The sequence below is a fragment of the Hippocampus guttulatus genome, chromosome 8 (assembly GCF_054856545.1).
Source record: "Hippocampus guttulatus isolate MCC_2025c chromosome 8, RoL_Hgut_1.0, whole genome shotgun sequence".
NCBI classification, from domain to species: Eukaryota; Metazoa; Chordata; class Actinopteri; order Syngnathiformes; family Syngnathidae; genus Hippocampus; species Hippocampus guttulatus.
This window is the reverse complement of record NC_141268.1, coordinates 20,875,362-20,899,056: the sequence shown is the minus strand read 5'-3', so window position 1 is coordinate 20,899,056 and position 23,695 is coordinate 20,875,362. Positions and strand designations below refer to the sequence as shown.

Below are 23,695 nucleotides of genomic sequence, written 5' to 3'. Positions count from 1 at the left end.
ATGACTGGCCATGTGGACCTCGAGCATTGCAAATGTCGCTCTAAGATGTGGAGTTTGAGCAAAATAACACGCAAAGATGTGAGCCCAAAATGTCAAAAGTGATGCTCACGCAGCCACTGGATGGCCGGACATGTTCATCGTTGGAGCAGCAGTGCTGATGCGTGTTCAGAAATAGTTATTGTGTCATTTTTCAATCAGTTGGACATATTTTATGGAAAAAAGGAAAACAAAATGGGGGGGGGGGAAAACTTTTTGAACGATTTTACAAATGCATTTCACATTTTTATTCACCTGGATTGATTCATTTATATATTTAAATTAAAATTTATTTATGGAATCAATAATTGTCGAAAATTTCACATATCTTATTTATTTTAGTAAGTAATTGGTTGGTTAATTTATTGTAAATAAATCCATTGTAAAATTGTAAATTATTTTACTTGTTTTGTGTTATCATAAATTTTACATTTTTAATGCATTTTATTTATTCTTTTGAAATTGTTACTGATTTTTTGTCAACCAATTAAAATAATACATGAAAAATACATTAACTAAACTTGTAACTGTTTATATGAAATTTTATCATATGAATCTGTTAATTACTTCAGTTATTTTTTAATTCTATTAAAATGAGAACAATATATAATTTTATCGAAATAAAATGCTTTACATATTTTACAAACAAATCAGGGGGGAAATCATTATTATTCCTTTATTTGTATTACTTTTTTTCCCAGAAATTATGAACATTTTGAATTTTTTTGTAAAGCAATACTATTTACAGCCACTAGAGGGCGACAACCCTGTATTTATATTTGGTCACGTCGCCGTGCGCTCAATAGCAGTTTTCATGTGTTAAATTCATTAGGTTTTGCACAATAAATCTTTATAACACTTGCGGGTTGTATTTACAAGAGACCACTTGTAGATCTCCGGGTCGCGCGGTACATTATATCTAAAAGACTCTTTCCATTTCAAATTATTGTTTCGTTTCAGTTTTTCAACTGATTGTGGTTGCGTTTTTTTTCTGTTTCTTTCCTTGACAACAACAAATAGTGTCGTTCTATTTGAATGGATATCGAAGGAGAACGTGAGGACGACGTGAGGCTTCGACATGCTTGTCCACTAAAAACTGAATGCTGACAACACGTCCAGCAATCCCAAATGCCTCACCGACCGGCACACATAGTTTGCATTGTACACATTGTGATAGACATGAGGTCCAAATAAGAAGAATGCCATCATGTGACGGCAACATTTAAAGGTCAGGGAGCTTCTTTTTTTTTTTCTGACCACAATTGTGTGGCTGGGAAAATCCATAACGTTCACATGCAAGTGTGAATATCAAGGGAGTGTCAACATGTTCTCACTATGGATGAAGCACAGACAAGCATCTACCGATGCAACAAATGGCCTTGGGGTTTCAAAACAAGGGTTATGGTGTGAAAGCCTGTGTTAGGGGTTAAATCAAAGCCCGGGTTTTCAAATGAAGGTTTCAAGACAGTTTGGGTTTCCACGGCGACTGGAGACCAGACTATAGCTGAGGAGCCGCAGGAGCCCCTGGGCGCTGTGGTTTGGAAACAGATGGCCCCATACCTGGTATCAAGTTCAAGTTATGTTTCGAAGTAGGGCTTCAAGCCCATGTTGGGGTTTGAAAAAAAAAAAGGCTTACACTTTCAGAGTTGGAGTTTCAAGGCTATTTTAGGGTTTCAAAGTAGTGTTTTCAACAAGAGTTAGGTTTTCAAATGTAGGCGTCTGTGATCTTTCAAAGTAGGGTTTCAAGCAGTGGTTAGGGGTTAAAGCAGAGGTCAAGGTTGAAATGTATCAGTGACAATATGAACGAGGATGCTCAGGAAGCCTCGATCTTGCCATTGACATGACATAAACGTCGGCCGTTTTGCTTAAATGTCAAACATGTGCTTCCCTCTCATGTTTTGTTCTTTTTTTTTTTTCTCCCCGAGGCGATGCTTTCAATTTCCACGTAACCGCCTGCAGCGCTCAGCTCATTAAGCCGCTAATCAGCTTCCTTGTGGGCCGAGTACAAAACGACACTCCTTCAAATCGCTTCAAACCGTATTGACGCATTGTTAGAATAACACCCACGCGCATACGCTTGTGGAAATTAACACCCAATTTAATGTTAGCGTGAGTTGAATGGAAATGACTTTGCAGTGCTTTCTATATCGTTCATGCGTGAGACGCTGGAGATCAGCTCGGCGCCGGGTCAGCTGATCACAGCAGCATGTGCAGTGCGTTAGCGCGTTAGCGGTCATGAGACGGTGGCTGCCTCTCATTAGCCCGGCGTTGGCACGTGGTGCCAACGGCAGCTGATCCTCACGCCGCAAGATTAGCAAGTGAAGGCTAACATGCCAAAGGGTTTTGGGGGAAGAAGCCGGACTCCCCGGTTTTCGATGGAGGGTTTCAAGCTAGGGCTTTAAATTAGGATTTCAGGGTTAGCGTTTGAAGTTAGCATAAACTTGGATTTCGCGCCAGATTTGTGCATGGGTTTTGTCCGGGTACTCCGGTTTCCTCCCACATTGCAAAAACATGAATGGCAGGCTGATTGAACACTCAAAATTGTCCCGAGGTGTGAGTGTTAGCGCGGAAGGTTGTTCGTCTCTGTGTGCCCTGCGATTGGCTGGCAACCGGTTCAGGGTGTCCGAAGACAGTTGGGGGAGGCTCCAGCACCCCCTGCGACCCTTGTGAGGATAAGCGGATCGGAAAATGAATGAATGAATGACTGAATGAATGATAATTGTTCAGCTTCCACTCACAAGCGATGAAATAAATTACATTTCCCAGAACTGTATCGCTTCGTGCATAGCATTAAACGCATTTTGGGGTAAATTGAGAAGCACCGTTAAAATTTTTATGATTCCTTGTGTGGGTCAGGATGAACAAATTGATTAAGTCGGTCGTAAAACCACAACACACTCCCATACTCTTGTTTGGATTGGGACACACACACACACACACACACACACACACACACACACACACACAAAGCCTTCATTCATTGGTTGCTGCTGATGAATGAACAGCTTGTTGGGCCAATCAGACGCATATGACTCGTTTATATGGAGGCTGATGGGAACCAGCCTCACATACTCACACGCACGCACGTGTGCACACACACACACACACATAGACCCTCAAGCATCATTCATCATGCCCAGCAAAGAGCAGATCAGGTAAGAGAAATTTGATTTTTGATTTTTTTTTTTTAAATCATTACTGATCATTTTCACCATTGGGTTCTGTTGGGAATTATGTTGTGCCATGTCAAGTGTTGCCAATGTTCAACGTTTGTGAACATGAGTAGGAAATATTGAAGCATTTCAAAGTCCAATTCTGAGCCAGCGCTTGGGTTTCAAGCCGGGGTTATGGTGTCAAAATAGGGGTTCAAAGCAAGTTATGCTTTCAAGCCAGGGTTGCGGTTTCAAAGTTGCGTATCAAGCCAGGCTTAGGAGTTCTATGTTAAGATTTCAAGACGGGCTCAGCCTTTCAAATAACGTTTAGATTTTCAAATGATAGTGTAAAACAGTGTCAGGGTTTCAAACTCGTGTCGATGTTTCAAATTAGGTTTGCGTTTACTTTGACAAAGCACAGGAGTGCAAGTACAGTTTTTAAAGATAGAATGTAAAATGAAACAATCGGTCAGAAAATCAAATACTCATCCTTGAAAGATGCAATTTGATTTAAATGTATGTATTTGTCGGGATTTTTTTTTTTTTTTAATCATGTTCCAAAAAAATTTTTTTAACCCTGGTGTCCATGTCAGCCACGATGAATACCAGAAGTCGGCGAATTGGCTAAAGTCTCAGACCAAACATCGCCCCCAAGTGGCCATCATCTGCGGTTCGGGCTTGGGCGTTCTGGCTGACGCCCTCAAGTGCCAGGATTCCTTCCCCTACGCCGACATCCCGGGTTTCCCGCAGAGTACCGGTAAACACGGATCAAAAATGGGGCGTTCAATTTTCAGTGGTTGTGTTTTGATGATGTCGCCTCGCAGTTCAAGGTCACGCCGGCCGGCTGGTTTTCGGGGAGCTGAAGGGGAAAACGTGCGTGTGCATGCAGGGTCGATTCCACATGTATGAAGGACACTCGCTATGTAAGGTAACGTCATGCACTCACCGCACGACAACCTGCGCATCCCTTGCTATGCTTTGCTGAGAATTGGAGCCTGTTTTACTGCCTCGCCTACCCCCCGCTCCCACTCCCAATACAAGACACGGGTTGCTCTTAACATGTTTTGAAGGACAGATGTCTTGAAGGACGATTGTGTATTTGTTTTGACCAATTTTCCATTCCAGGGTTAAGGTTTCAAACAAAGATAAGTTTTAATTGTTTCAAGCCAGGTTCCTTGCTCGAGTTAAGGATTCAATGTGGGGTTTCAAGTTAGGCCTAAAAGACAGAGTTCGGGTTTGAAACAAGGGTGCGGCTTGGGTTGAGGTTTCAAGACGGGGTCAGGGTTTCACTTCACTCCATCAAAATATCTACGCCCCTCTGATGCACCACTTTTGCCGCCTTCAGACCACGTTTCCGGTGCGCGTATTCAAGCTGCTGGGCGTGGAGACCTTGATTGTGACGAACGCCGCCGGCTCACTGGCTGACGGCCTGCGCCCCGGCGACATCATGATCATCAAGGACCACGTCAACTTCCCCGGCTTGGTGGGTCTGAACCCTCTGAGCGGACCCAACGATGACAAGTGAGGCGGACGTGGAACAGCTGAGCCGATCTCGCTCCTGCTCGTTTTCTCGCTGACGCTTTTGCGCTTTCGGCAAGGTTTGGGCCGCGTTTCCCGGCCATGTCGGGATGCTACGACAAAGGTCTGCGCGCCCTGGCGATGGAGATTGCAAAGCAGATGGGCGTGGCCAACCTGACGCAGGAGGGGGTGTACGCCATGGTGGGGGGGCCAACTTTTGAATCCATCGCTGAGGCCAGACTGCTGCATCGACTGGGCGTGGATGCTGTCGGTATGGCATATATTTTCACCTTCCGTATTGACTTATCTGCGCACCCTTTAAAATCTAGTCAAGGGTGTCCTATTTGCATCTTTCATGGTCATAGTTACATCCCATTTAACGCCGTGTGCACCTCAACACACACGGTGTCATCACTTTCCAGGCATGAGTACTGCCCCTGAGGTTGTGATAGCGACCCACTGCGGCTTGAGAGTCTTTGGCCTATCTCTCATCACCAACAAGGTAAACGCACACGCGCACACACAACAAAGTAGGCTTTTCGGTTGCATCTCCATGATTTAATTTTTAAAAAATTTTATTTAGGGTTTTTTTTTTTTTTTAATAAGTCTGTGCAGTAGATTTGCTGCCTGCAGCACTGAGATTCTAAGGCAGGGATGGGCAACTTCAGTTTTTCAACTTCATGTTTAAGATGTTTCCCCTCTTCCAACACACCCAAGTCAAATGATCAGCTCATCAGCAAGCTCTGCCTGAACCCTGATAATGATCCTGATGTCTACTGGAGGAGGGAAACATCTAAAACATCCAGGCTAGTGGCCTTCAAGGATCAGAGTTGCCCATTCCTGTTTTTAAGGAATAAAAACTGTATTACAAATAGCATTTATTGTTATTATCCGTCCATCCATTTTCTCAACCGCTTCTGTCTGTGTGTTTGCGTCAGGTGGTGAAGAGCTACGAGGACCCGGAGAGCGTGGACCACCATGGGGTTCTGGAGGTGGGCCGGCAGCGCTCACACACGCTGCAGCAGCTTGTGACCGAACTGGTCGCCAGGATGGAAATCAACAACAACAACATCAGCACCAGCAGGAATAATACTCTTTGAGCAAAGACCCCATTTTCCTTTTTGTACAGACGGTACACGTTACAGCTAACTTCTTTTCATAATCAACCTCTGTTATTTGAACGGAAATATTTATATATTACTTCTAAGGGTTCAGTAAAGGTGTAATATTATCCAGCCATCCAATTTGTATTCTTGTAGTAAACTTAAATAGCGGTGTTCTACGTTTGTTTAATTTTTTTTGTACATAAGAGTTGTTTCCTTTCTGAACTGCGTCATAATCAAATTAAAACACACTTCCAAGCCACCTGTGCTGCTTCTGTCTGCGTTACAGTGTGTATATGCGTTTTACGCAGTTTTAAGAAAGAAAAAAAATTGTAGCTAACTGTGGAAAAGTAAATGCATTTTATTAGCCCTTTTCAGACAAGGCTCATATATTGCCCCACAAAGTTAATATACACACACAACACAGAGTAAAAATACACAAAACCCTTCACGGAGTCTGTCAGTAAAACAAAAAGATAGACAGACAGGGTGTACATAAATGTACAGTATTTAAAATGAAAGAAAATAAAGATGGTCCGAGGTGCTGAATATGCCGTTGCACACTCCCAGCTAGACGTGGCGCTGCAGTTCATACGGATTTAACATTGGGCCGAAGAAGAGATTGAAGAAGTCTGTATTTTGTCCCGTTTCATTCCTTATAGGCAAGCTATCATTTCTCTGCACGAGTCTCCTGCAAATTTCTCAGCTGTAACCACGAAATGTCAATTTATATCGACGTGATGTGGTACTTTCATTGTTGTTTTTTTGTGCGCTTGAGCTCAGTATTGGTGTTGCAATAATCGCCTGTCAGAAAAAAGTAAGGGCTGCGAATATTTAGTTTCCGTGGAGACGTAAATTGTGATGCTAAGCTAATCGGTACAAGCGCCTTTCAGTCTTATTCGTCAAATGGCGGAGCTTCATATTATCGGCCAGCTCGTCGGGGCCACTGGTTTCCCCCACAACAGCCTATTTTGCAAGTGGGGACTCCACACTGGAGGAGCGTGGCGTCTCCTCTCGGGCTCCAAGCAGGGCCAGACTCAGGTGGACAACCCCCAGACTGGAGACACGGCGTACTGGAGCCACCCCATCGATGTCCATTACGCCACCAAGGGGCTCCAAGGCTGGCCCAAGCTTTATCTCCAGGTGTGGCACCAGGACTCGTTCGGCCGATGCCAGCTGCTCGGCTACGGCTATTGTCACGTCCCCTCCAGCCCCGGGCACCACCGAATCAGCTGTGCCACCTGGAGGCCGCTCGGCTCGTGGCGTGAGCAGCTGTCGCAAATGTTCGTCGGCGGTGGGCCGCAACTCCGCAGCCCGGACATCATCTACAGCGGGGCGGATCGATACAGGCTGCACACCGAGGCCATGGGGACCGTGCAGTTGGAACTTGCCGTCATTTTGAGAAACTTTGACAAATATGGAGTGGATAGTTAGCAAGAAAAGGAGCTTGGACTAAATTGATCGGGGATCCACGCTTCTACATTTTTGTATTTCGACTCAAAAGTGTGTTACTTATTTTGTGATTAAATTAAAATACATGAAGTTGGCTGCTACTCCTTTGGGCCTTCCCATATACTGTTCAATAAAATAAAAAGGAAATATATGCACGTTTTCACAAGCAATCGCCCCCAAGGGCTAAAATACAGGTTGGATCAAAAGGAGGTCTCGTATACAGTACACTTTTTTCCCAACTGTATGTAATTAAGGAAGGAAATAAAAATGCATGAATGGTTTCACTTCTACATTTAGGGTCAACGGACTGACAAAACCTTGCCTGGACTTTAACTCTAACGTTGACCTTGGAACTTGAACCCAGTCTAGAAACCTTGACTTAAAAACCTGATTTGATACATGCCTCGAAATCCTTAAAACCTGATCTCACTGGCTGGAAGCCAAATTTTCAAACACTAACCTGTAACTGTTAAGTTGAAACCCGACAAGAAACCCTAACTTGAAACATGGATTCTGGTTAGAAACGATATTTTGAAATCTTGACCAAGTCTATAAACCTTAATTCCAGTTTTAGACCCAAACTCTGGTTAGAAACCCCTCATCTGAACTCTTAACCTGTTTTGAAACCTTTCTTGTAAACTCTAAATGCTTAATATACATTCCAGTGTTGCAATTAACAGTATTTTTGTTCCAAAATTCATCAAAAGTCACCCGATGGGACTTCCCTGCTCCTCTGCTCATTCATCTCGGCTTTCATTCCTATCACTGGCGATGGGGATTAAATAAACAAGCCTGCTTGGTGGTTTGAATCTGCTGCGGGCCTTCATTAGGAATAAATCTTCCCCTGAAAAGATTTTCCTCCCCACTGCTTCACACTGCATTCACATGCTGCAGGGCTTCATCAGCATGACAACATGGTGCAGATTAGCCTAATTGCATTAGCGCGTTCCACTGGATCGTTCGTATTGGCCATCATTAACACTGAATTGATTAGCTGCTTTTAATTGTGCAGGAGTGTTGCTTATGAAAAGCTGTAATTAACGCTCCTACTGTTTTATTTTGTAAATCCCCCCCACCCCCGTTTTTGTTTACTTCCCATTGGCTTAATGGGACTCTTGGAGTTGGTATTGAGCAACCTTTTGTGGGTGAAGGACTTTGACTTGGATCTGTGGTGCATGTTTGTGCTGTCTGACAAGAAGGAATACAAAGTAACGTAGACTGCTACGTTAGCTCGTCAGAAATAATCGAAAGGAGGCGTTTTACCGTACGTGCCGGTAGTGATCAATTTTTGTGGACAAAGGACTTTGATTTGGACCTCCTGTGACTGGTGTTGTGTGTTTGTGCTGTTTGCCAAGAAGAGACAATCATTAAATTAGGTAGACTGCTACATTAGCTTTGCTAGCTTGACTAGCCTGTCACTTTGAATTGAAATGTAGAACGTTATTGTACATGTCAATAATGAGTATAATGTTTCGTCGGTGTCGGTGATGTGCTGTGAGATTTTTCAAAATGAAAATCAATCATGCGCAGTAGCTCAAAAAAATTGTGAAATACAGGGACTGTTAGTTCTGCTACTCTCAACTCTCATCGCGTAAAAAGGGAACAAAAGCGGATCAGATGCCCCCCCTGTGGAGTCACCACATGAATTTGTTGAACTAAGCCCACTAAGAATTGGAAAATGTTGTCTTTTCAATCACACACGCACACACTCACCAGATTAGCCAGAACCTCAGGAAATCTCATTCACATGGAAACCAACACGTCTTCATTCTCATTGGTAGCCAATGTCATTGAATCCTTCCCTTTCCATTTAAACGTGAGGCATGTCAACAGGGCTTCCTCACACATTCCTCATCCTCACGACACCAGGAGTTTGTTATTTGGAGAACATTGTGTACATTTTTTTCTTAATTTACAATGAAGTCAGAATAGCATTGGGGAAATAGCCTGACGAGTCTTACTAAGAATCAACTGTATTGTCATGGCCTCAGCTGTGGTTCCTGTCACAGAAAACCTGTCGGTGTTTTCCATCGAGCATATTTTAGGTTTGGAAGGCAAACGAGCAGGAGGATGCATGAAACTCCACCGACCTTGGGACCAGACAGCAGGTGGGTCAAGCTTCTTTCACGCTGATCTCCAGGAAACCTGGAATACTTCACACAGAACCCTGCAAAGTGCGTTATTACTTTAGCAACACGGCATTCAGATATACTACTCTAACAGCAACAATGGTGAGAAATTGTTCAATTTTATAAGATAAGATAACCTTTATTTGTCCCACACTGGGGAAATTTGCTGTCTACAGCAGCAAAATTGGGGCGGGGGGGACAAAGTGTTTCATTTCACAAAATAAATGTTGTGAATTTATTCCCGTACACTGTTCATCGAGTAGGATTTCTCTTGCTTCCAGTGTATGTGTGGATGTTACATTTTTTTTGTCCAATCAGATTTCAGCCTTTACGTGTTGCCATGTGATTGTAATCCGGCCACGGCTTTCACTATCAGAGGTGCTGGGCCATGTAAAACAAATGCTCAGTCTATCTATAACCTACAAAAAAAATTTAATGACTTGGCCAAATGTAATTCTTCTTTTTAGTCATCATCTACTCCTCTTTTACCTTTTGTCTATCTGTGTGCTTGGGTCCTTGTGGCTGATGGGGTGAACGTGGGGTTGGGGGGGGGGGGATTGTTTTCTTGCAGAGGTGGAATCAGATGAGAACAATGCTTGCCATCAACAACATGAGCACCATCCTTCCCGCTTCAGCCTTCAGAGTTCGACGTTAAGCTGGTACGTCGGACGCCGACCTCGAACTGCCTTCACCGACAGCCAAGTAATCAATGAATCCATAAGTAACCTAGGAGTATTGATCATGGATTGTCTTAATCATGTTTCTGTTTGGGGGTGGGGTGGTAGGTGAATGTTCTGGAAGCGGTGTTTCAGGTCAACTGTTATCCAGGCATCCAACTGAGGGAACATTTGGCCAGGAGCTTGGAACTGGATGAGGACCGCATACAGGTTTGGACCACACACACACACACACTCACACGCACACACACACACACACACACGCACACACACACGCACACACACACACACACACACACACACACAATCTTCAAAAATCCCCCTTATTTTTGTTCTTTTATATTGGAGATTTGGTTTCAGAACCGACGGGCCAAACTAAGACGAGCCCTCAGGGAAAGCCGACTGAGATTGGTTCAGTCCACCGCGGCTCATCTTGGGATGAAAGTTGTTGGTCAGCTCGGGAGGGATGACCTGCATGCCGAGATTGAGGAATAACATTTTTCCATCCATCCATCCATCCATCCACATACAAACCACCATATAGCTCCCAATTAGTAACAATACATAAATGTAGCCTTTTCTAACTGTTGTGTGATGAGCATGATTAAAATGTTTACATCTGATCATTTGGGGGTATATTTCTCTGCACTGGATTCGTGTATGTACATATGTGAATATTGTGATTCTGCTTCCAGAGCTATACCAAACTGAATTTAAAGAAAGCAGTAATGTATAAAGATCAATACAATCCAATACATATTTTTAAAAGTCGAAAGTGTGAAAGCAAAACAATTGGCATCATGATGCTTTGGCATAAATGGATTCATAATTTTTGCGTAGTCAGAGAAAATAATCATTAAAAATAGCTGAATTTACCGAGTTAAATGGATTCGTTCAAATTTCACCACACCGATCCATCCATTATCTGAACTGCTTCTCCTCAGTGGGGTCATGGGCATGCTGCAGCCTATCATAGTTGTCTTCGGGCACTAAGTGGAGTGCACCCTGAACTGGTTGCCAGACAGTTGCAGGGCACACATAGACAAACAACAAATCGCGCACAAAATCACACTTCTGGAACAATTGACTGTGTTCTGTCAACCTGGCGTGAATGTTTTTGGAATTTGGGAGGAAACCGAAGCACCTGGAGAAAACCCACATGGGCACGGAGAGAAAACGACCTCTGCACTGAGCTAACCAGTCAACCAACGTGCTGTCCATTTCAGCACTCGCTGAAATTAATTTGTTGAGGTTGAAATTAACGGGGGTCTGGGTAGAATTGTCTTAACAATACTTTGACTTGACATGAGTTGAGCTATGAAGTGCTCTTTTTACAAAACGTATGTTTATGAAAAGTTGTACTCAATAATGTCCACATGATTGGATCTTTTGATTAATTTTGCTCATTTTACGTGTTTCTCCTCGATTTATTTTTTATCTTTTCACAAATGTTGGATTATTGTTTTCATGTTTTCAAATTTCATACGAATTTAAAAATTCTGATAAATATTTTTAATTCATACTTGCATATTTAAATCCAGTCATTTAAATCCCGGCAGACCCTGCACTGCAGCCAAACGTTTCGGAGGCGTGTTGACGGTTAACGCGTCCTTCGCTGATTGGTCTACGCACACAGATCCCGCCTTCAATCCCGGAAGTGAAAGCCCCAAGACTTGATGTGTGTGTTCGGATTCCAGCGATTGTGTCGGTATCGGTGGCGTGTGGCGACCGCTGCGGAAAATGGACACGCTCAACAAGCTCAAACAGTTTGACGCTTACCCCAAAACTCTGGAGGATTTCCGGGTGAAGACGTGGGGCGGCGCGACCGGTGAGAGGCTTCGGCCTGTCGGACAGAGAAGCAGTCGGTCGGCGCCGCTAGCTGGCTCGGCTAACAACAAGGCTAGCCAATTACGTTTAACCCCTGAATGTAGCGCAAATGAAAACTTGTTATAAGTTATTGTTTTCAACGTCAACCTGCGTGTCGAAACGCATACACAGCAGCGGTCAAAATAGAAGGACCACGTTCCAGGCGTGTGCTCACCTTGTGCGAAAGTTACCGACGCAGACGTGTGAAAGGGGCTGCTGATATATCAGTCTGTGTTTTCCACAGCTCTTTCTTATGTTCGGTGTGAATGGTACCGCACGCTCCTATGAAATCCCGGGCTTTGTGGCTTTTCCCCGACTTGTCAGTCTGTTCTACATGAAAGATACTGAAATGTCAACTGCCGATTGAAGCCGTCTTTTTCCTCATGGCATTCTTTTCTGCTTTGTTTGAAAGGCACTACTGTCAAACGGTGTCAAAGCTGTTTTTTTTCCTCATGTCGCTCTAAATCTGTTCTGTCGACATTGTGACAGGGGCCTCTGCCTATTAAAGATGTCTGTTTTGTGTGAATGGTCCCGAAATGCCAATGTGGACATGGGTAGCGCCAATCTTTTTACAGTTCTGTGTGAAAGATTAGTGATAACCGTGTGACAGGGGATTAAATAGAGTGCTTCTCTCAGTTTTTTGTATCAGCGTTATACAGTTCTGTGTGAAAGGTACAAACCCAATTCCTATTAAGTTGGGATGTTGTCTTAAACAAAAATAAAAACAGAATACAGTGATTTGCAAATCATATTCAAAGAAATTTAGATGGCAACACGTTCCGAAAAAGCTCGGACAGGTGGTTAAAAAACAATAAAACAAAAACAAGATAGTTGACGAACGCTCATCAAACATTGAAGGCCCGTGACCTTTCATCTGTCAGGCGGCACTGCATCAAAAACCCAACATTCATGTGCAAAGAATATCATCTCATGAGCTCAGGAACATTTCAGAAAACCAACGTCAGAAAATATAGTTTGGCTCTACCTACTGTATGTACGTGCAACTTAAAACTCGACTATGCAGAGCAAAAGCCATTCATTAACACCAATACACGGCACATGCTTCTCTGGGCCTCAAGCTCATCTAAGATGGACTGATGCAAAGTGGAACAGTGGTCTGGCAAGTCCACATTTCTAGTGGATTAAATTAAATATAGAGTGTAACACGATTTGCAAATCTTTGGACTCCCAACTTCACTGGAATGGGGTTTTAAATGGCAGTGTGAAAAGGAGTGAGTGCCTTTTAAAGCCAGTGTTTTCCCACTTACTTGCTGTTCTCTGTCAATAAGTTGACCAGCAAATGTGCATTTCAATGTAAAAAAACAAAAACCCACGTCCCCTGTAACTATAATGTGACGTGCGCTTTCTTGACATTGAACGCAGATTTAAAAGTAGACTTTCTTGAATTAGATTCTGTTTCTCTCTCCACAGTGACAATCATCAGCGGCATCATCATGTTAATCCTCTTCATTTCTGAGCTGCAGTATTATCTCACTAAAGAGGTGTGTGTGCGCATCTTCATGTAACATTTAGAAATATGAACAGAGTCGTGGTTAGATTGACGTACTCAGAGCAGTGGGAGAACAAGTTGCAATTGAACACGCTCAGGATTCCTTTTTTAAAGACCGGTTTGACTCGATCATATTCAGCTACAAGTACATGTTGACACCTCCAATTACCGGTAGTTTCAATTATTTATTGATTGATTGCACGTACAGTGAAACCTGTTAAGTTGAAAGCTTGAAAAAAAAATTCCACGGGAAATAATGGAAATTGAAAGAATCAGTTTCATGTTTCACAGTGTCGCCCTAAACTTTTTTTTTTTTTGTTAATCAACTGTGTCGGCAATGTTTCCAAGAATAAATGAAGTACTTATATAGCATAGCGTGCCCAAAGTGCTTTCAAGGGACATTTTAACATTTAACTGACTCTTTTGCAAGGAAAAGGAGCAACAATATGATTAGTGCAAAGTTAAATTAAATTAAATTGAATACAACTTTGTCAAATGTGCTCTTAGTAGGACCTCAAACATGTCACGGTTTTATTTTAATATCTCTCATGATGTAATTCTTAATTGTCATACACGTGTAAAAAGAAGTCAATTTAAATGCTAAAACAGTGGTGAAGCTAGACAAAAGTAGTAGCCTTATACGGCTTAATTGTCAGAATTTGAAAGTAAGTGCAGTGTTTTGGGGTTTTTTTTGCCCCTGCATTTTAAGTTACAGCCTCATTCCAAAAATATTTTAGCTAATGTATTAAATAAAATATGTGCATAGCATTTACTGCTTCTAATGGGAATTTCTCCATTGCGAGACTAATAAAGGTTTTCTTATCTTAATAAACCTTGTTTTGTTAGGCAAAAGCCAAGGAAAAATCAATATTGTGTTGAGTGTGGAACTAACGTGTTGACACTGCATGCCCTGGCTCAACAATATTGGGGGAAACACTGAGCATACGTGTCAAGCACTGTGATCGCTCCAGGCGGTACCCCACCTCGACTCCGGCTAACCCAAACCCGAATGAGGAAAGGTGGAAACGGATGGCGTATTAATCAGTCAAGGGGCCGCACCATTACGGACGCCTGCGCGTTTCCGTTTCCCCGCAGGTGCATCCTGAACTATACGTGGACACGTCCCGAGGAGACAAGCTGAACATCAACATCGACGTGGTCTTCCCTCACATGCCCTGTGCCTGTGAGTAACTCGCCGGGATCTAAATTCCACTTTAGCCTCTACGAGCCAACGTGATTTGACTTCTGCATTTTAGATTGATCCCGATACTTCACCCACACATCCAATAACCGCGACTTTTGGTGAGCGTATTTATGTATCCACCGTGCTCAGCGATGACACAAAGTTCCCCACTTCCTGTCAGATCTCAGCATCGACGCCATGGACGTGGCCGGCGAGCAGCAGCTGGATGTGGAGCACAACCTCTTCAAGCAGCGACTGGACAAAGACCTCCAAGCTGTCACGCAAGAGGCGGAGAAACACGGTAAGATGCTCTCCGCCATGTGCCGAACCAACATCGGAAATAGTACAAAAACATACAGTAGCGCTGCCACTATCGTGCCTTTTTTGTTAATCTATCTAGTGGAAATCTTTGGTTTAAATGCATATGTATATGCGTGAACAAGACTGTCACAACTCATTAATAAGCTGCAGTAACATTCGCCATTTTTGGTGAAGATAAAGAAAATGTGCATGCGAGTATTGGAAATAGATGTTACTGGAAGGGGTAGAGCAACCCTAGGGATGTCCCAATCACATGATCGGAAATCGGGGTCGATCACCTGATTTTTCAACTGATCTGGTATCAGATTGGATTGGATTGGATAAACTTTATTGTCAAATGTACTGTATGTGAAACGTTTTATTAATTTCCTAAAAAATTGAAGATATAAAAGCTGCAAAATACTCTGAATGTGCAAATATCTTGCCAAATACAACACAATAGCTTTTTTTAAATTTCCTTTTATTTTATTTATTTTGGTGGTAACGGTGAAGTTGGTGACTTGGTGATGATTTCTTTGCAGAACTCGGGAAAGCTGATGACGGACAAGCCTTTGACCCCACCACGCTAGACCCAAATCGGTGCGAGAGCTGCTACGGTGCGGAGACAGAAGAACTCAAGTAAGGAAGATTTAACGTAACGCCGGCATTTCGGCACCTTCCACGCTCACCTTCATGTAAAAAAAAAAAAACATGGTGGATTGCACGCAGATGCTGCAATACCTGCGACGATGTGCGCGAGGCATACCGGCGTCGAGGCTGGGCCTTCAAGAGCGCCGACACCATCGAGCAGTGCAAGCGAGAAGGCTTCACGCAGAAGATGCAGGAGCAGAAAAACGAAGGCTGCCAAGTGTACGGAGTTCTGGAGGTCAACAAGGTAACGGCATGGTTATCGCCGCAATTTCTGCTGTGGCGCGCGCGCGCGCACACACACACACACACACACACACACACACACTCCTTCAGGTACACATGCACACTCAAATGAGATTCAATGCAAAAATAAGAGTGCTCGGGTTTCATTAGGTACTGTCAACAGTCTTCGTAACGTACTTACCTCGCCACCCATTCAGTTCCGTACCGATTTCCTTATTTATGCTCATATCTGCCTGCTTACTTACAGATACTACCTACCAAATGCATTTACCTCCCTGCCTACGTTCTTGCGCGCCTACTTTCCCACTAGTACTTATCAACCTTGTGACTTACCTCTTTACAATCCTTATTTATCCAAGCACCGATCTGCCCCCATGTATCCACTCACTTGCTTTCTTTTGCACCAACCTCCAAAACTTACGACAGTGGATACTTACCTTATGTAATGCAAACTGATTCCCCCTACATGAGAAGAATCCTCGCACAGTTTTGTTTGTGGCGGGACCTTCGACGATGCTCATTTCGATTCACTCGCTGCTAAACTTTGACTTTCAGGTAGCGGGAAACTTCCACTTTGCTCCAGGAAAAAGTTTTCAGCAGTCGCACGTGCACGGTAAGACAGCGGTTCGCCTTCTCTGCTCCCTCTCCCCCCTCCCTAATGACCCCTCAAAGGTTTCTGAACATTGAATGGAAGCGGCTAGTATTGTTGTGCCTTCTGACATCAAGGGGAGCAGATTTGAATTCTTCGCCTGCCAATAGGCGTCGCTGGAATAGATAGATGAACAAAGATAAATTCTTTGGCAATTTGACAGGCTTTCTGTGTCAGAGAAGATAAAATGCACCCCCACCTCCCAAAAAAAAAATTTTGTTCGCCTCAGCTCACATCCGTTCAGAAACTTTTACCTTTTATGCATCCCCTCTCCAAGCCCTACCACATACCATACTGCAGCTTTCATCTATCCATCCATTTCGTATAGCGTTCAAAATGGAGTCTAACCTAGCTGACATCATTGCGCTCGAGGCGGGGTACACCCCGGAGCGCTCGCCAGCCAATCACAGGGCGCATATAGACAAAAACCCCCCCCCCCCAAAAAACATTCACACTCACCTCCGCACCTGTGGACACTTTCGAGTCGTCACTCAAGCTGACATGCGTGTTCTGGGAATGTGAGTGGAGGCATTCGGACAACAACCAGATGCACATTGAAAAGGAATCTTAGAAACGTGGGGCAGATGTGGTAAGCACGAGGCCACTGCATATCCCGTTCATTCATACGTAAATGAGCACAAACCCTTTAAAAAAAGAAATGAACTCGAACACTCAGTAACTTCTCACCACACAAAGTAAATTTAGCTCCTTCCCGACAGTGAGACATTTTGCTTCAGCAATCCTTCATTTTCCACGACTTTGCTATTAGCTGGGGGTTTGACGCCACGAGAAGAGCACAAAAATGTCCGAGGGACAGGCTCCGCAAAAAGAAAATGACGTATAAGCTGCTGTGAATTGGGAATTTCTCCATTGTGAGACTAATAAAGGTTTTCTTATCTTATCTTATAACGTTTTCCCACACTGGGGAAATTTGCAGTCTACAGCAGCAAAATTGCGGGGAATATAGGTGAATTTATGTTAACCTCCTGACTACCAGTAGTTCAAATTTGTCCTCTGTAGAGGACATTTGTGCACCAAAATATCTCCCACCCAGTATATCCAATCGCATTAACTCCGTTTGTGCTCTAAAGAGGACATTCAATGCTTTCCAATGATGCCAAATTTGTAGGGGGTGGGGCTTTGTTACTTTGACTTCTCAATAGAAGAAAATGGCTTCCCTCAGTGCAAGCACTTTTTAAGGGAAGAGGAAAAGTAATATTTTTTATCAAACACATTTTGTCTTGAAATGCGGTTGGCATTTTATTTATAAGACTCTTATGAACACGTTAAAGTGTTGTTTGAGTTGTTTTAAGTGTATTTGAGCCTAGTATTCAAGTGTTTAAAAATGTCCTCTGTAGTGGAATTTCAAAAATTTCTTTTGGAGTACTCCAATTACTTCACATAGATTGGGGAATTTCAAAATAAATGTGATTGGACAACATTTTTTTTTTCCTGGTAGTCAGGAGGATAAATGAACTGCAAACACTTTCCTCCTTCAGTTAACAAAAACCTCTTGGCTCACATTTGAAAGGCTTTCCCTCCCCGTCATCTCATTCCATTTGTGCACCAAAGTGAGAAAAAGCAAGCATTTTATTCTGAGTATTCTCGAAGTTCTTTGAGTTGAGTAAAGTGCCTTTGTGTTTTTATTTTAATGCACCGAACACGCTAACGCATTTTGTTTGCGACATCTCTGTGCTCTGCAGTGGAGAGACGAGAAGCACCGAGTTAACATCCGCCTTCCATGTTCCCTTTCAAATCTTTTGTGTCTGAGGCTGCACGGTCACATAACAAAATCGATTCGGGTCAACATTATGGAAATGTCTTGGTTCTTTTCATCACAATCGGCCGCCCATGCGTGCATTAAGTGCGGTGCAGCCCCGGCGAGCGCATGACTTAACGTTGTGTTGTCTGCCCAAAAATCATCATATGGTGTTTCTTCTCTCTTCTTTCTGCAGTGCACTCTGTGGAAAGTAAGTCCATCTTCCCTTTACAGACTTTTAAAAAAAATTGTCATTCCGTCACAAGATGGTCGTTTATTTTAAAGTACTACTAATGCTGTCTATTTTCTTCCTTCTTGGAAGTTTACCGCTCATTTAAACCACTTTGACTCTTTGGTGCTCTTAGTACGGAATGTATAACTAAAACCGTTACTCACAGCATACACAAAAGTCTTCAGTCTGATAGCAACAGCAGTACAAATGTCTTATGTGCCTGTATACAATACAACACGCGTTATTGTAGCGGCCTATTCTGCTTCTGCCATTTTTTCCCCCTCTGGCTGTACCACTGCAAGAAAAGAAAAGCTCACGTCCCCACTGCATGTGCTGTGCTATTCTTCTAATCAGCACCTCACTGCAACTTTATAGAGTCAAAGTCCCATTGGCTTGAAATTTGACACGCAGGTAGAACTGTACAAAAAGTTTCTAAAGTCTGCCATTTTCAAATGTGATTTGTTTTGGTCTTTTGCAGTTCACGACTTGCAGAGTTTTGGCTTGGACAACGTAAGTAACTGATTGGGATTTATTTTTTGGGGTCACACAAACACTTTTGATACCTGTTGAACTGAGGTACATGTAGTTTAAGAGCCACTGGTCTCAATGAAGCTCTTTGGCCCCAAGATGGCACCAAAGCGATATTTATAGCTTGGCCCACAATTAATAAACTGGATTTTTTTTGGGTGAATAACAGAGGATAGTCGTACAAAAAAAAAAAAAAAAAAAACTGTGAACCTGCTGCAGAACACTGTGTCCTTTGTGACATATTTGAATTGGTTTTCTCATTGCTAAAAATGGATACCCTGTGATTTAGATCAACATGACCCATTTGATCAAACACCTGTCATTTGGGGAGGATTACCCCGGCATCGTGAACCCCCTGGACGGCACGCATGTGACGGCGCCACAAGGTCAGTTCAGTGAGAAGGGAAAAACTCTAAATAGCACTCTGCAATGTTTAGTTTGTTTTTAATGGAAGCGATGACATGGCCCAGCGGACAGAAAGATGCGGCTGCCATTGCAAAAGTCCCGTAGATGTCGTAGGATTGTCGTCGTCCTCAGCAGCGGATGCCCATCCCAATAGCCATGAAGGTGCCAAACGTCCCACCGCTCTGCATCATGGTCTTGCCCACTCCACCCATCAGCTCCCGGCCTCTCATGCCAATTCTATAGATGAGTGAAAAAACAATACTCTTTTATTTAGTCATTTCTAGTACGCTAACAGTCAGGATTGGACAATACATAGCTTGGGGGGGGGGGGGGACACACAAAAGACAAGAGTGCAGTTTGGCAAATACAGAAAAAGGGAAGGATAGTAGGAGAGGAATGCAGGAAGGAAGTGTGCTCTGATAAAACAGCAGGAATGGGAAAACTAAATGCATAAACATTTTAAGTACTTAAGGACGTGTGCTATTTATGTACGTCAATATTTCTAAAACAACTTCATTTACTGAACACTCTACATAACCACAGCTGAAACAAAGTGCTGTACTGTACATAAATAAGCCATAACATAATTATGCCAACGAGAATAGAAATGTCAATTACGATTGTGTTTGAGGCAGTCCTTCTGAGGCTTTTTTTGGGGGGCGAGGGGGGGTACCTGAGACAGGAGAAAGTACCGAACATGGCCCCGGCGGCCATGCCCACGGCGAAGCCCATCATAAATCCCATCTTGACCCGGTCGAAACAGCTGGGCTGGGCCTGGCCCTGGCCATAGGGTGCAACAGCCACGGGCATCTGGATCGGCAAGACGACACATAGATCACATTAGAAACGCATTTTTAAAAAGTTATTTGACAGCCAGTTGATTGTACGGTAGTTTCTTGCTCGTCGATACTTGAAATGGACCCGCCTGTCTCCCTGCTTGCGTGCCAATGTAATAGCATTTGCGTGCTAACGCGTAGCATTAGCAGGATAACGACACCTTGTGAGGAAAACGGGACATGATTATTTTTTTTTTTTTAGGGCTGAAAATATTCGTTACCTTGATTCAGATCTTTCTAAAGTTAGCTTCTTTAGACTCTCCTGGATTTTCGATTTCAGGCGTACTTGAGCGCAGCGTTTAAATGTCTTTCTGTCAGACCTCCATAGCCGGATGTGGGAAGAAGAATAAAATAAGACAGGAAGTGAGCCAACATGACGACACCACAAGCGTCGAAGGGACACAGAATACAGCGGCACTGTGTGGCGCTTTTCGGTAGTGCAACCTTCCAGTCATAGGCTCCAATTAATCACGTCTTTCGCTCGTGTCCCTTTGTCTCAGGATATTTTTAGTGTGTCTCCTCTAATTAATGACTTCCGTCTTGATCCCTTGTCCTTTATCGCTGGCCCCAGGTTGTGTCCACCACTAACTAATTTTCTCACGTCATTAGCACATGAGTGTCCTAACACCTTACTGCGGTGAATCTAAAGTGTGGTTAGCAGGGCTACTACCTTTGGTGAGCACAATTCAGTTGGACACAACGTTTTAGTGCGTTTCCTACTTTTGAATACGTTTGGAGTTGTTCTTTCAATGTTTGTGAACTTTTATTTTGGCACAATTTTTTACTTTTGTGCATAATAAAGTTAAACTTCATCATTTAGGTTCAGTCATTTATTTTGCCCTATTACTGTTTAAACTGCCTAATATCACATTGGTTTACAAGATTAATTGGCCGTTTTCACACGACTGAAATTTTAATTTTGGTCCTGATAGTCCCTGGAGTGTTTGAATGTTTTTTGGTGGGGTTTTTTTTTTGTACTTGGTGTACAAAGTTAGAGAACTACTGTAATACAGAATCAATTTAGGATGAAAGTAAATTTGTTTCTCTTGTGGTCTTTTTGTATTTCCTTTCCCTCAGCCTCAATGATGTACCAGTATTTTGTCAAAATTGTCCCAACTATTTACATGAAAACCGATGGAGAGGTGAGTGCGACGTGACTCGAATACTGTCCCAATACCTTGAGCCGGAAGGCAGACGAGCACTTTTTTTGGACTTGTCGGCAGGTTGTAAAAACCAACCAGTTCTCAGTCACCAGGCATGAAAAAGTGGCCAACGGCCTAATAGGTGACCAGGGCCTGCCCGGGGTCTTTGTATTATATGAGCTCTCACCCATGATGGTGAAATTCACTGAGAAACACAGGTAGGACTCACACCCGAACTGCAAATGTTTCCTTTTTTTGGTTCTCGGAATGCAAGTACTGCTTTCTACGTGAAATGTTGTTGTCCTTCAGATCCTTCACTCACTTCCTGACCGGAGTGTGCGCCATCATCGGGGGCGTCTTCACAGGTCTGTCTCAAACTCCAGCGCTTGCATGTGTTGGGATGAATTCTCAAGCCGTCTCTTTTTATTCCCCCATGTCGTCTTATCGCAGTTGCCGGCCTCATCGACTCTTTCATCTACCACTCGGCTCGCGTTATTCAGAAGAAGATAGAACTGGGCAAAGCCTCCTAACCACTGCGCCTCCCGCTGGTCTCCGTGTGGCCCCCTGAGTACGACACACGGACGGACGGACGGACGGCTGGACGAGAGGCAGGCAGAGGACCGAGCATCTTTGCGTCGTCCTGTCAGCCAGATGGACGGATGTTCAGATGGAAAGGCAGAGAAGGACATTGAACATCAGCCAGGTCCCCGTCTCCCTTTTTTTGTCGGTTTCCTATGAGCGCAATGACTCCCCCTGCTGGCCCAATCCCACCGGGATGGTCATACTGTCAGTCAAATGAGCACAGCCGGGCGCTCCATACCACCTGTGGGTTGTCCTGGAAACAACAATATGGCCAATGGCTCCGCTCCTTCTTTACACCCTTGTGTCTTAGGTCCCTTGTTTTGGTCCTTTGCCAAACTTCCTTGTTTGTCTCCTCCTTGGTTGTGTCTGTTTTGGTCCTTCACTTGTTTGCCTTGTTGTGTCCGCTATATCGATCCCTTGATTGCAAGTGCCTACATTTTTTTTGGAGGCACCCTTTGCCTCGGTGCCTTGTTTGCATTGTATATGTAGGCCTTTTTTTTCTTCACTCAACTTCTTTCACTTGGTCCCTTGTTTTTGTCCATCTGCACCCCCTCTTTTAGTACTTTGCGTAGTTGCTTTGGTTAGCGCCCTTTTTATGTCCTTTGACCCCATTTTTTTGTTTTGTTTACATTCTGTGTGCGTCATCTGTCTTTTTGTCCTGTCTTGTTTTTGCAATTCATTGCAAGTTCTTTTCCGTTACTTTAATCACTAGGTCTTGTCAATATTTACTACTACATCTCAAAAGGACCTGTTTGGGTCTTGAGAAGTAGGAATTGCACATGAATAGATTTCCTTTGGATGGCCACAAAAGTATCACAAGCGTGAAAGGGGAAAAAAACGTTGAGTCTGAATCATACGAAAAGAACAAGGCGAGCCAATGAATTCTGATTGTTTAATAATCTGGGCAACGGGCTGCTTTTTTTTTAGGGGTTCTTGCTGATTATCATTTGTAGTTGTCAACATTGCCCAACATTTGTCTTCATTTTAGTGAATCTGAGACAGTCCTGCGGCGGGTTATCTGGAGTTTGGTGGTCCATTCAGTCAGTGAAGGCCTCCAAGAACCCAAGTGTGAACAGTGCAGGCGGTGGGAGTCGCGTTAACATTCAAATCAGGGGTACGGCGTATGTACTGTATGTGTGTGCGAGGGTAAAATGTATTTATATTTTGATTGTCCTCAAAACTGTTTTTTAAATGACACAATAAATGTGAAAGACACCAGCCTCCACTGTGCACATTCGCTTGAATGCTATTGAACCTTTTGAATGACGACTAACAATCTCCTATCCATTTTAGGCTTGCGCATGAGCTCCAGTGCATCCCAGCGGACCTGATCGCCACCAAATTACAGGCCGCATATAGACTTTTACACCAAATGTGGCTCTCCAATGCTAATTATTTCCTACCCATGCGTTACATAGAAATATTTATTTTGAAGAAATAATTGGATAATATTGCTGATTGACATTTTTTAAATCATTGTAAAGGACAACGAGTTCACTTTGTGCCTTAAATGCGCTTAATAAATTGATAATTATTGAGTTAAAACACATTGGATTAATTTTGTTTTGCAGTGACCTTGGTTTCCTGGTCTTGGTTTGAAAGTGCTCTATAAATACTGTTGACTTGACTTGACCTTTGTCGACCACAAGATGGCGGTGTTGTCTTTGACGCTTCATTTTTTCCAGGCAACGCACGCTGGGTGAGTTAACTTCTCGTCGCTCTGACGTCTGCGGATTCCTCCA

The 23,695-nt window shown here is 43.4% G+C and overlaps 4 protein-coding genes and 1 pseudogene across 5 annotated transcripts; 4 read left to right on the top strand and 1 right to left on the bottom strand.

The window, feature by feature from the left end:
* The first annotated feature begins 721 nt into the window (after window positions 1-721).
* On the top strand, window positions 722-6,071 carry pnp4a (purine nucleoside phosphorylase 4a). The gene is made up of 7 exons (XM_086117087.1): window positions 722-3,191; window positions 3,782-3,945; window positions 4,013-4,116; window positions 4,534-4,709; window positions 4,787-4,977; window positions 5,129-5,208; window positions 5,645-6,071. The coding sequence occupies exons 1-7, from the start codon at window positions 3,034-3,036 to the stop codon at window positions 5,804-5,806; spliced, it is 1,035 nt and encodes a 344-aa protein (XP_085973213.1). The 5' UTR covers window positions 722-3,033; the 3' UTR covers window positions 5,807-6,071.
* A 374-nt stretch (window positions 6,072-6,445) lies between these two features.
* On the top strand, window positions 6,446-7,362 carry LOC147201805 (B9 domain-containing protein 2 pseudogene; annotated as a pseudogene).
* Window positions 7,363-8,313: 951 nt separating this feature from the next.
* hesx1 (HESX homeobox 1) lies at window positions 8,314-10,690 on the top strand. Its single transcript, XM_086117585.1, has 4 exons — window positions 8,314-9,369; window positions 9,962-10,092; window positions 10,176-10,277; window positions 10,416-10,690. Exons 1-4 carry the CDS (start codon window positions 9,243-9,245, stop codon window positions 10,560-10,562), a joined length of 507 nt encoding a protein of 168 aa, XP_085973711.1. The 5' UTR covers window positions 8,314-9,242; the 3' UTR covers window positions 10,563-10,690.
* A 1,009-nt stretch (window positions 10,691-11,699) lies between these two features.
* Window positions 11,700-23,171, top strand: ergic3 (ERGIC and golgi 3). Of its 2 annotated transcripts, XM_086117583.1 has the most exons (14): window positions 11,700-11,895; window positions 13,365-13,435; window positions 14,539-14,626; window positions 14,808-14,927; window positions 15,469-15,565; window positions 15,656-15,821; window positions 16,376-16,433; window positions 18,425-18,439; window positions 18,939-18,970; window positions 19,278-19,374; window positions 21,307-21,371; window positions 21,453-21,589; window positions 21,681-21,736; window positions 21,822-23,171. In XM_086117583.1, the coding sequence occupies exons 1-14, from the start codon at window positions 11,808-11,810 to the stop codon at window positions 21,899-21,901; spliced, it is 1,170 nt and encodes a 389-aa protein (XP_085973709.1). In that variant the 5' UTR covers window positions 11,700-11,807; the 3' UTR covers window positions 21,902-23,171. The 2 variants fall into 2 exon arrangements, with proteins under 2 accessions (XP_085973709.1, XP_085973710.1); XM_086117584.1 differs by lacking the exon at window positions 18,425-18,439 and having other exon boundaries at window positions 11,701-11,895.
* romo1 (reactive oxygen species modulator 1) lies at window positions 19,416-20,603 on the bottom strand. Its single transcript, XM_086117586.1, has 3 exons — window positions 20,451-20,603; window positions 20,067-20,203; window positions 19,416-19,630 (listed from the first exon to the last, which is right to left on the bottom strand). Exons 2-3 carry the CDS (start codon window positions 20,201-20,203, stop codon window positions 19,522-19,524), a joined length of 246 nt encoding a protein of 81 aa, XP_085973712.1. The 5' UTR covers window positions 20,451-20,603; the 3' UTR covers window positions 19,416-19,521.
* Window positions 23,172-23,695: the final 524 nt, after the last annotated feature.

Excerpts from the sequence above, each read along its gene's own strand:
- pnp4a (XM_086117087.1), top strand. The coding sequence starts at position 3,034 with ATGAACAGCTTGTTGGGCCAATCAGACGCATATGACTCGTTTATATGG. Across the intron at positions 3,946-4,012 it reads GGGTTTCCCGCAGAGTACCG|TTCAAGGTCACGCCGGCCGG; the intron begins GTAAACACGGAT and ends GTCGCCTCGCAG. Across the intron at positions 5,209-5,644 it reads TATCTCTCATCACCAACAAG|GTGGTGAAGAGCTACGAGGA; the intron begins GTAAACGCACAC and ends TGTTTGCGTCAG.
- hesx1 (XM_086117585.1), top strand. The coding sequence starts at position 9,243 with ATGGCCTCAGCTGTGGTTCCTGTCACAGAAAACCTGTCGGTGTTTTCC. Across the intron at positions 10,093-10,175 it reads CTGCCTTCACCGACAGCCAA|GTGAATGTTCTGGAAGCGGT; the intron begins GTAATCAATGAA and ends GTGGGGTGGTAG. Across the intron at positions 10,278-10,415 it reads TGGATGAGGACCGCATACAG|ATTTGGTTTCAGAACCGACG; the intron begins GTTTGGACCACA and ends TTTATATTGGAG.
- romo1 (XM_086117586.1), bottom strand. The coding sequence starts at position 20,203 with ATGCCCGTGGCTGTTGCACCCTATGGCCAGGGCCAGGCCCAGCCCAGC. Across the intron at positions 19,631-20,066 it reads GGTACTTTCTCCTGTCTCAG|AATTGGCATGAGAGGCCGGG; the intron begins GTACCCCCCCTC and ends ACTCATCTATAG.
- ergic3 (XM_086117583.1), top strand. The coding sequence starts at position 11,808 with ATGGACACGCTCAACAAGCTCAAACAGTTTGACGCTTACCCCAAAACT. Across the intron at positions 18,971-19,277 it reads AGAGTTTTGGCTTGGACAAC|ATCAACATGACCCATTTGAT; the intron begins GTAAGTAACTGA and ends CCTGTGATTTAG. Across the intron at positions 21,372-21,452 it reads ACATGAAAACCGATGGAGAG|GTTGTAAAAACCAACCAGTT; the intron begins GTGAGTGCGACG and ends ACTTGTCGGCAG.